Here is an 11,239-nt window from a genome sequence, read left to right as displayed (position 1 = left end):
CGCTGCAGGCGGATATAGCAGAGGAGGGACTCAAACATTTCCACTTCACAGCAGCAGTGGAGGTCGAGGAATAGCTGAGGAAAAAAACTATAACTTCGGCAACGCCTGAAGTGCGCGCGCGCACATTTGTAGGAACGCGCTTTTTTTTTTTTTGTAGCTCGCAGGTGGGCGGAGTCAGAAAATGAACGAGAGAGGGAGAGAGAGACAGAGAGAGAGAGAGAGAGAGAGAGAGAGAGAGAGAGAGAGAGAGAGAGAGAGAGAGAGGGGGGGCAGGCTTCACCTTCAGCGTGGCTGTGGATGTGAGGAGCTCCTGAAGCCCGCAGAGCTTCTCCCGGACCTGAAAGAAGCGAGCTGCAGCAGACCGAGCACTTTAACACTCCGCATTTAAGAAGAAAAGCAGCGGACTTTGTCGGTCTTTTCATCCTCATTAATCCTCCTCCTCCAACTGTCTCTCTCCATAACTCTCTCGGACAGGAGCGTTTCATGCTCGGAGAGGGAGCGACCTCCTGCTCGGAGCTCGTGCCGGCCTCCCACACTCCCCCGGCGGGCTGAGAGGAGCTGCTGTCCCCGGTGAGACGGACGCAGCCTGTCAGTCACTTTTTTCTTTTCTTTTTTTTTTTTTTTACAGCACTTCTTTGTTGTTAAAAGCACAGCTATGTGTGTGTGTGTGTGTGTGTGTGTGTGTGTGTGTCAGGCGTGAGCTGCTATGTTGGGGTGAAGTGCGCCGGCAGCGCGGCCGGACACGCGGACGCTGGGAGCATGGCTCTGCTGCCGCTGGTTCTCTGGGTGCTCACGAGTCTCACCTGCACGGACCTGATCCAGGTGTCCGCCAACAGACACTCCGTCTACTGGAACAGCTCCAACATACAGTAAGACCCCCACCCCTCCCTCCCCGCTGCTCGTGCGTGCGTGTGTGTGACCCCATCATGTCCTAAAAGTTCTGAGCTGTCTGATCCTCAGGGACATGGATGATTTTCATCTACGTAGTTTGTTTCTTACATCCACTCTGGTGAATAATTTAAGGATATACAGCAAGCTGGGCAGTTGTAGTTTTGGCTTTTGCTCTTTGGGGCTTTTATGATGTCATAAGGTGAAATAACATGAAAGAAAGTGATGAAAGGAAAAATGTTGCTGCAGCTTCACTTGGTGACAAAACATTTACAAACGCTTCACTCACGCAACCAACATCTGCAAGAAATCAGTCTGTGTCCTCTTCAAAGAGACAGAGGCCACAACACATAACCTCCACTCCTCCTCTGGTGGTTGGCAGAGCTAAAAAAAAAAAAAGCTCCACCCCCAGCTGTTTCTAATTAATTGTTACTATTTGGGCCATTTTAATGCTTTTGTGAAGCTGCACCGAAATATAGATGAAAGTAATAGAGTTGAATCTGTGTGTGTGTGAAGCCATTTCAAGGTTGCAGTGACGGGGTTCCCCATCGTTTCTTCACCTTGTCTTTGTGCATATCACCGTGAATTCATTTGGCTCCTCCTGCACTCCTACCTGCAGCCATGCATTGCCGAAGAGCAGAAAGAAACTGAAATGAGTGGGATTTTTTTTTCTCTCCTCCTCTCTGTCATGTTGCTCTCCGTCTTCTTCTTTATCTGGTTCAATTAAGAGCACTTCTTCATCCTGACCTCATTGTGTTGCAGCAGTGTCACTATTCAATCTCTCCTCCTCACTCCACCAACTCGCAAGCCCTCAATAACCCCCTTTTCTTGTTTACACTCAGTTCGCTGGCCTCCTAATCCCATGCTTTTTGTCTCTGTCAAGTAAAAAAAAGAAAAGCTTTTTCCTCTTCTTTTTTTTGAAAGCTGTTTGTCTGTGACTGCCCCTGTAAGTCCATGGCTCTGCTGCTGGAAACAGAAGAATGCCGTCGTATTACTGCACGTTTGGCTTTCTCCTTACGCTTCACTCGTACTGGTAGCTTTAATCGAACATTTGCAAAGGTCCTGCTCTGTATTTCCACATTTCACATTTTAAATTTTTCCAAATTTTTTTAATTTGTAACCAAATTATGGTTAAATGTGACATAAAATTGTAGCTTCATGGTGACGGGTTTGTGTGTTGTAGCAAGTTGTGGGATGATTTATTTATTTATTTATTTTTTGCTTTTATCAACAATGTAATAAATTTGTGAACTAATAAATGTAAATTTGGCGTACACAGGATGCCAGTTATAGCTGCAACTACCAGTCAATTATACGATTATTAATTGACGCACTGATTCATCTTTGAGTCATATTTTAAAAAATATATCCAAGTTCTCAGATTTCCGCATTTCGGTTTTTCGTTTATTTTACTAATTTCTTCACTCCTGTCTGGCAGTAAATGTGGGTTGTGGACAAAAGTCATCTGAGGATATCATCTTGTACTCTGGCGAACACTGATAGACATTTTAAAGACCCAACAACTAATTAATTCATCAAGAAAATAATTGCTCAAATCATTGGTTCTGGAAATAATAGTGAGTTGCAGCCCAAGTGTGAGTCAGTCATTCTCACACTCTTTCTTTGTAGTGAGATTTTATATTTTTCACCAGTGAACCAGCTCTCTTTCATCAGGACTACTGAGTGTGTAGTATTTGCTCTTCTGCAGTATTTATTGGACTCTTGCGATCAACTCTGAGCTACATGGAGACTCACATTTTACGACCGCTCTTATTAAAGACGTAAACAATATGACAAACTGTTGTTTTTGCAGGCGGCGAATGAGTTAGTTTGCCCACAGACAATAACTCCAGGCTAATAATTTTTAATGTGAAATAAAATTACGAGCGGCAAAAGAATTTATGGAACACAACAGAATTACTATGAATTACTGCATAAAATAATATAAGCGAAAAGAAGGGTATTATTTGCAGCAAACCGCGAGCAATATAAGTTTTCCTTCAATGTGACAGAACTGTTTTAGAGAAAAGTGGTATTACATGTGTTTTGACTGTTGTATGTTTTTAGTTTGCCAAAGTGGAATGTGCCCATTTTCTATTTTAGGTTTATTTATTTATTTACTCTGAAACAAGTGGATGACAAATGCATATGCAAGTCCCACTTTCTGTTTTCAGAAACATAAACTGACTTTGGTAAAAATTTTAAAAAGAGGCACAACAAGGAGCGGTGAACTCTGAGCCTTGTTAGATTGAGCTCACACCAGCATTATGAACAGTTTAATATACTTATTTATACTTTTATAAAAAGTAAATCTGTGTGTAATTATGTTTAAATAACAAGTCAGCACTTTTTAAAAATATCTAGTTTAATAGCGATTGCGGCAAAACAAAAAAAAAAAGAGAGGAAAAAAAACTGCAGTCTGGAGTAGCCTGACCTTTAACCTGACTGTCCAACACCTGAGTACTGCAGTCTCACAACACCTCTTTCTGTCTCTTCACACGTTCACTGCCAGGACTGTTTCATCCCAGTGGCAGAATATTCTCAGCCCCTGCAGTGAGTCTTACTGTGTGTGTGTCTTTTATAAAAAGCTTGTGGTTAATTAAAGAACTCTGCATCTCAGTGGACTTGCCTCATCCCCGATCTTCTCATTTCTCGCTCTCTCGTTTGCTCAGTGTGCGCTATCACGCACGAACACACGCACGCACACATATACACTTAAAAAAAACACACATCAGCGTCAAGTCGGATAACTTTCTTTCAGCCCACTTAGCAAATGAGGAGACAAAAGAGCCATGGACACTGGCACACAGAAGACATAAACTGCAGGAGAACATGTCTGATCTCTGCTTTCGTGTGCTTCACAGCCTTTTTTAAATTTCAAAGCTCTTGTTTCTGTCATTTATTTTAATTTCTGTGCAGGAAAAAAGGAACAGCATTTGTAGGACTGGCTGGCATGTCTCTCGCCGTTGGCCCCTGGCCTCTGTGGAGTTTGTCTAACTCACAGTGTAGTGTTGCGGTTTAGAAGGCCAATAATAAGCTGTAGTATAGCTGTCAGTTTGAGTGGTAAACACATTGTAAAGCCTCGGGACCCTGCAGTTTCTCAATGAGCTGTTGACCCCGAGCCACTCATCAACCACAGGAGACAGGCTAACTGCTACTAAAGATTAAATATTCTGCATGCCCAAGTGTGTGTGTGTGCATGCATGCTTACATATATTTATGTTTGTACAAACACGAGCACGGCCCCATTATGTGCCGGCATTTAATTTCACTAAAATAGATCATTTCTTTCCGTTGCATCTTGCAGAAAGGCTGTTTCCACCGCCAATCACTCAGTAGTCACTGATATCCCTTGGCATGAGTGTGTGTGTGTGTGTGTGTGTGTGTGTGTGTCTGTGTGCGTGCGTTTGCGCACTGTTACAGATGTCTGTGCTCATTGATGGGTGACCGAAACAAAAACAAATCCACTAGTCCATTAAATCGCACATTATCTTCCACCACCTGGCAATTAACCATGACTGTGATTGTGAGTGTCTGTGCACAAATTTGTGTGCGTGTATACATGTGTATATGTGTAATTTAATAATGCTGCAGTGTAATGACTTGCATATTAGATATCCGTTGATATCTCTTAATTTATCAGATGCATATTTGGGAAGTGTTGAAGTTGTCTACTGACTGATTCTTGATCAGGAACGTTCTCAGCAGCACCACGGGAGGTGTACACTCTTGTGATCATCTTGGTCTTTATACAATTATGTATTTTAGCATCTTCGCAATTGGGATTGGAATTGATGAGATTTTATCAATATCCCTGCCATTATAACTTCTGCTTATTGGTCCAATTCCTTATTGATTCTCTTATCGATCTCTGATCATTTTTCTGTGTGTGTTTGTGGGGGGGGGGGGGGGGGGGGGTATACTATATAGGTATTGACATTTGCTTCCCCTTTTGCTGCATTGTTTTTAAAAGCCAAGGTCTGCACTTATGTATCTTTAGCCTTCACACTCAAGGATCTTTGGATTACACAGACATAAGATAGGCTATAGAGGTCTGAACATTTATTCATCTTGGAACAGCTGCTCGTATAAATGTGGACGGAACCATCAGGATCAGTTTGAGACCACTGTCATAGACATATCAAACCTAAACTGAGCTCTTCTGGACTTCCCATTGATTGTCAGAGACACAAAATCCATGTTCATAACTAATATGGGATAGGTTGTTTTCCTCTGCTCCATTCATTCAGGGCCACTGCAGGAGATCATCAGTCTCTGGTATGGAACTCAGACCTTGTCGTATAGTTGTATGCAGGATGCCCTTCCCAGTGCATCTACAGATCTACACAGAGAAAGAAGGTAACATTCATGTTTTGATGGTCAGAGGCAGTGGTGGGCATAGTTCTGCTAATCTGCTAACTGCTAGCTAACTTTTTTGTTAGCTTTTCAGCTAACTTTAAAAACCATCAGTGGACCAATCAGCTTCCGCTAAATTTAGTTCTGATAACTTTTAGTCAGCTAAAATGTTTTTTTACATAGTTAGTAACGGTGAAACATTTATAAACCCTGTGTTGTGAAAGTGTCGTGACACGGACCCACAACAGGGGGCGGTAATGAACGGACAATGGATAAGCCAAAAAGTAGCAATTTAATGTTGTGAATCGCACAACGAAGTACAGACAATAACAATATGGTGGAATGTCAATTATACACAAGGTGACGTGTGGGCAGGCTCGACGATAGAAGACGTCTGGCGAGAGAAGAGCCGGATCCCACACAGCTTCCACCACCAACGGATCTGAAGAACACCGGAGCCGCCAAGCCCTGCGCCCCAGGTGGCCACTGTCTTCAGCAGTCAGACCCGGTACTGCTGGCAGAGAACAGAAACAGTATTGAGTGCGAGTTCGCACACTCAGTAATCCCACAGTCTGTGTTCTTTAAGGAGGGAGCACCTCCACCTCCAATCACACACTCGTGCAGCTCCTGTTTAACCACTTATCTGGTTTGGGGTGTGAGGCGAAGCTGTCGCAGTCCACACCAAACACCAATCCCACAGATAAGGACACACCACAGGAAAACGGCTGCAAAGAAGTTCAGATTATTACTCAATGTAAGTCAGCAGATAAGTTACCTGAATGGTAGCTGATTTCTCGGCGGGGCGGTGGAGTTGCAATCCGGCCTTTATGGTGATGGTGTTGAGTAGTGGATGAGTGACAGCTGGTACGGATGATGAGTGACAGCTGTCACTCCCAGCCGCTCCGACGCCCTCTCGTGCTTGAAGCCCGCACTTCAAGCAGGGTGCCATCTTGTGGTGGTGGGCCAGCAGTACCTCCTCTTCAGCGGCCCACACAACTAGACCCCCCCCCCTCAACGGGCGCCTCTTGGCGCCCGACCAGGCTTATCCGGGTGACGGGTGTAGAAGTCGGCCAGGAGGGCCGGGTCCAGGATGAAGCTCCTCTTCACCCAGGAGCGCTCTTCGGGTCCATAACCCTCCCAGTCCACCAGATACTGGAACCCCCGGCCCTTTCGACGGACGTCCAGGAGCCGGCGTACTGTCCATGCGGGCTCCCTGTCGATGATCCGTGCAGGAGGCGGGGCCGGTCCAGGGGCACACAGTGGTGAGGTATGGCAGGGCTTGAGTCTTGACACATGAAAAACGGGGTGTATCCGCAGTGAAGCCGGCAGCTTCAGCTTCACTGCGGCCGGACTGAGGACTTTGAGTATGGAAAAGGGTCCTATGTACCTGTCCTTCAGCTTCTGGGATTCCACCTGCAGGGGGATGTCCTTTGTGGATAGTCAAACCTCCTGCCCGGGCTGGTATGCAGGGGCCGGGGAACGCCAGCGGTCTGCATGGGCCTTAGCCCTCGTCCGGGCTCTGAGCAGGGCAGAGCGGGCGGTACGCCATACCCGACGGCACTTCCTCAGATGGGCCTGGACCGAGGGCACCCCGACCTCTCCCTCCACTAGCGGAAACAATGGGGACTGGTACCCCAAACACACCTCAAACGGGGAGAGGCCGGTGGCAGATGAAACTTGGCTATTATGAGCATACTCGATCCAGGCCAGATGGTCACTCCAGGCCGTCGGGTGCGCGGAGGTCACGCAGCGGAGGGCCTGCTCCAGTTCCTGGTTCGTCCGCTCTGCCTGCCCGTTCGTCTGGGGGTGGTACCCAGACGAGAGACTGACGGTGGCCCCCAGTTCCCTGCAGAAACTCCTCCAGACCTGGGAGGAGAACTGAGGACCACGATCCGAGACAATGTCCGATGGAATCCCATGCAGACGCACGACATGGTGGACCAGGAGGTCTGCAGTCTCCTGGGCAGTTGGGAGCTTCGGGAGGGCCACGAAGTGGGCCGCCTTGGAGAACCGGTCCACTATCGTGAGGATGGAAGTCATGCCCTGGGACGGCGGGAGGCCCGTGACAAAGTCCAGGCCGATGTGAGACCAGGGGCGATGAGGCACGGGCAGAGGCTGGAGGAGGCCTTGGGCTTTGTGGTGGTCGGCTTTGCCCCTGGCACAGGTGGTGCAGGCCTGGACATACTCCTGGACGTCGGCTTCCATAGACGCCCACCAGAAGCCCTGCCGGACCACTGCCACGGTCCTTCGCACCCCTGGATGACAGGAGAGCTTGGAACCGTGACAGAAGTCAAGGACCGCAGCCCTGGCCTCTGGTGGGACGTACAATTTGTTCTTTGGACCTGTCCCCGGGTCCGGGCTCCGTGTCAGGGCCTCCCGGACGGTCTTCTCCACGTCCCAGGTAAGGGTGGCCACGACAGTGGACTCGGGGATGATGGTTTCAGGGGGGTCTGACAGCTCGGTCTTGACCTTCTCTTCATGCACCCGGGACAGGGCGTCAGATCGTTGGTTTTTTGTCCCGGGGCGGTAGGTGATCCGGAAGTCAAAACGCCCGAAGAACAGCGACCAGCGGGCTTGCCTGGGGTTCAGACGCCTGGCGGTCCGAATGTACTCCAGGTTCCGATGGTCCATGAAAACCATAAATGGTACCGATGCTCCCTCCAACAGGTGTCTCCACTCCTCAAGAGCCTCCTTCACCGCAAGAAGTTCCCGATTGCCGACGTCATAGTTCCTTTCAGCCGGGGTCAACCTGCGGGAAAAGTAGGCACATGGATGGAGAACCTTGTCGGACTCCCCACTCTGGGATAGCATGGCTTCTATCCCTGAGTCAGAGGCGTCCACTTCAACTACGAACTGGCGATTAGGATCGGGCTGCACCAGAACCGGTGCAGTCGAGAACCGGCGTTTCAACTCCCTAAACGCGGCTTCGCACCGATCCGACCAGGTGAAGGGGACTTTTGTGGAGGTCAGGGCTGTCAGGGGGCTAACTACCTGACTGTAGCCCTTGATGAACCTCCGGTAGAAATTTGCAAAACCGAGGAACTGTTGTAGTTTTCTACGGTTTGTTGGTTGGGGCCAATCTCTCACCACCGCAACCTTGGCCGGATCAGGGGTGACGGAGTTGGAGGAGATTATGAACCCCAGGAAGGACAAAGAAGTGCGGTGGCACTCGCACTTTCTCTTTCATTACAACATCTCCTGTAACAGTGGAATGTGCCGCAAACGTGCTATGTCCAGCTCTGTTGCCATTTCTGTGGTAGTCACACGATGTCCCGGATCAACACAGCGTTCAGTTTAGAAATGATCTGGTTGATCCAGCCTGTCGAATGGCCGCTCGGTGCACCGCGCGCCCTCTGCTGCTGTGGGCCGTCTTTAAAAAGGTTTTAACAGTCCATAATCCACGTGACGCCGACAGAATCTTCACAGATATCCAACTGAATCTATCGAATGGTTTCCAACTGGCTGTCTCTAACAGTTTCTGAAAAAAATTTCATGGAGCAAAGCGGCAGTCTCTCAGCAAGTTCTCAGACAAAAGAAATCCGACGGGAGGGGTGGACCAGTGCTCACTCAAAGCCTGCCCACAGGCAAATGACGCAACCGACAGGCGTGGAAAAACTCACGCATGCGCACGAAGGTTCAAGCTTGGCTGATGCAATCACACGTGATTCAAATCCATATAGTTTTTGAAAAAAATAAAAAGGTCTGTTACTTTTAGGACAGACCTCGTATTGTCTTTTGCTTGTCTATTTCTAGTGAATCCTGTGTGATTTTCATCTATTAGCTGAAGCAATGCAATTTCCATTCTCTTTAAGATGGCAGCATATAGCTGATAGTCTGTATTTAATACACTAATTGGTCTATATCCTTTACATTCCATCCTGTCCTTTCCCTCCTTGGGGATAACTGATATGAAGGCCTTTCTCCAAGATGGGGGAGGAGATCTCTCTTTTAGGATATAATTAAAACAGGTTTCCAAGAGTGGGAAAAGGTTCGCTTTCATAATTTTATACCATTCTGGGGGAAAAACCATCTGTACCAGGTGATTTATTGCTATTTAAACTTAAGATGGCTTTGTCTATCTTAGGGCTGCAACAAACGATTATTTGGATCATCGATGAATCTGATAGAGTTTTGACACGATTAATCGATTAATCAGATTAGCGGGGAATTTTTTAAAAATGTGCCAGGGAAACAATTTTTCTCGCCTTCCATCACTTTATTTAACAACAGAACATTATATGAAAACTTAAAATACTTGAAAATCAACAAATCGTCAAATGTCCCTTGGCTGTTGAAATATAAAATAATAAAGAATAAAACAGTTTATATTAAAGAAAAAAATAATTATTTCAAATGGCATTGCTTTATCAAAGTGCTGAGTTGCCATAAAACAACATTGAAACATATAAATGTTATAAAATATATGGTGAAAAAAGATGTATTTTTGTTGCAGCAAATGAGCAATTAGCATAACCAGTTAACCATAAAACCTAAATCAAAAACTGTAGCCTGACTCATTATATGTGCAACATTCTCTGTATAACTTGTAAACTATGTGGTCATTTCACAATGACACATGTGACTCATGTCTCTTTCTTTAATATTGTATTGTTATTGTAGCATTATTAGTTATTATTACTATTATTATTGTTGCTATTATTATTAATATATAAATAAAATAAATTAAAAAATATTATAATTTGTAATACATTTGACTCTTTTACGACAAAAAACGCTGAGTCATTAATTATTATACCGAAAACAAATGCACAAACATCCTGAAATGCCAGCAGCTTAATGCTAACTTTAACATTAATCAATCAATTTTTTTTTTATATAGCGCCAAATCACAACAAACAGTTGCCCCAAGGCGCTTTATATTGTAAGGCAAGGCCATACAATAATTATGTAAAACCCCAACGGTCAAAACGACCCCCTGTGAGCAAGCACTTGGCTACAGTGGGAAGGAAAAACTCCCTTTTAACAGGAAGAAACCTCCAGCAGAACCAGGCTCAGGGAGGGGCAGTCTTCTGCTGGGACTGGTTGGGGCTGAGGGAGAGAACCAGGAAAAAGACATGCTGTGGAGGGGAGCAGAGATCGATCACTAATGATTAAATGCAGAGTGGTGCATACAGAGCAAAAAGAGAAAGAAACAGTGCATCATGGGAACCCCCCAGCAGTCTACGTCTATAGCAGCATAACTAAGGGATGGTTCAGGGTCACCTGATCCAGCCCTAACTATAAGCTTTAGCAAAAAGGAAAGTTTTAAGCCTAATCTTAAAAGTAGAGAGGGTGTCTGTCTCCCTGATCTGAATTGGGAGCTGGTTCCACAGGAGAGGAGCCTGAAAGCTGAAGGCTCTGCCTCCCATTCTACTCTTACAAACCCTAGGAACTACAAGTAAGCCTGCAGTCTGAGAGCGAAGCGCTCTATTGGGGTGATATGGTACTACGAGGTCCCTAAGATAAGATGGGACCTGATTATTCAAAACCTTATAAGTAAGAAGAAGAATTTTAAATTCTATTCTAGAATTAACAGGAAGCCAATGAAGAGAGGCCAATATGGGTGAGATATGCTCTCTCCTTCCAGTCCCCGTTAGTACTCTAGCTGCAGCATTTTGAATTAACTGAAGGCTTTTTAGGGAACTTTTAGGACAACCTGATAATAATGAATTACAATAGTCCAGCCTAGAGGAAATAAATGCATGAATTAGTTTTTCAGCATCACTCTGAGACAAGACCTTTCTAATTTTAGAGATATTGCGTAAATGCAAAAAAGCAGTCCTACATATTTGTTTAATATGCGCTTTGAATGACATATCCTGATCAAAAATGACTCCAAGATTTCTCACAGTATTACTAGAGGTCAGGGTAATGCCATCCAGAGTAAGGATCTGGTTAGACACCATGTTTCTAAGATTTGTGGGGCCAAGTACAATAACTTCAGTTTTATCTGAGTTTAAAAGCAGGAAATTAGAGGTCATCCATGTCTTTATGT

At 45.7% G+C, this 11,239-nt stretch overlaps 1 protein-coding gene across 1 annotated transcript in view; it reads left to right on the top strand.

Annotated features, from left to right (window-relative positions):
- Positions 1-204: 204 nt before the first annotated feature.
- The window catches only part of efna3b (ephrin-A3b), a 215,833-nt gene continuing 204,798 nt past the window's right edge, over positions 205-11,239 (top strand). The window contains exons 1-2 of the mRNA XM_034174758.1: positions 205-570; positions 695-869. Of these exons, the coding sequence (XP_034030649.1) occupies positions 760-869 (110 nt within the window). The 5' untranslated portion in view covers positions 205-570; positions 695-759. The remainder of the gene's footprint in view (positions 571-694; positions 870-11,239) is intronic.

This window comes from Thalassophryne amazonica, chromosome 7 (genome assembly GCF_902500255.1).
Source record: "Thalassophryne amazonica chromosome 7, fThaAma1.1, whole genome shotgun sequence".
Lineage (NCBI taxonomy): Eukaryota > Metazoa > Chordata > Actinopteri > Batrachoidiformes > Batrachoididae > Thalassophryne > Thalassophryne amazonica.
Note: the sequence above shows the minus strand (reverse complement) of the source record. Positions and strands in the feature narration are given on the sequence as shown.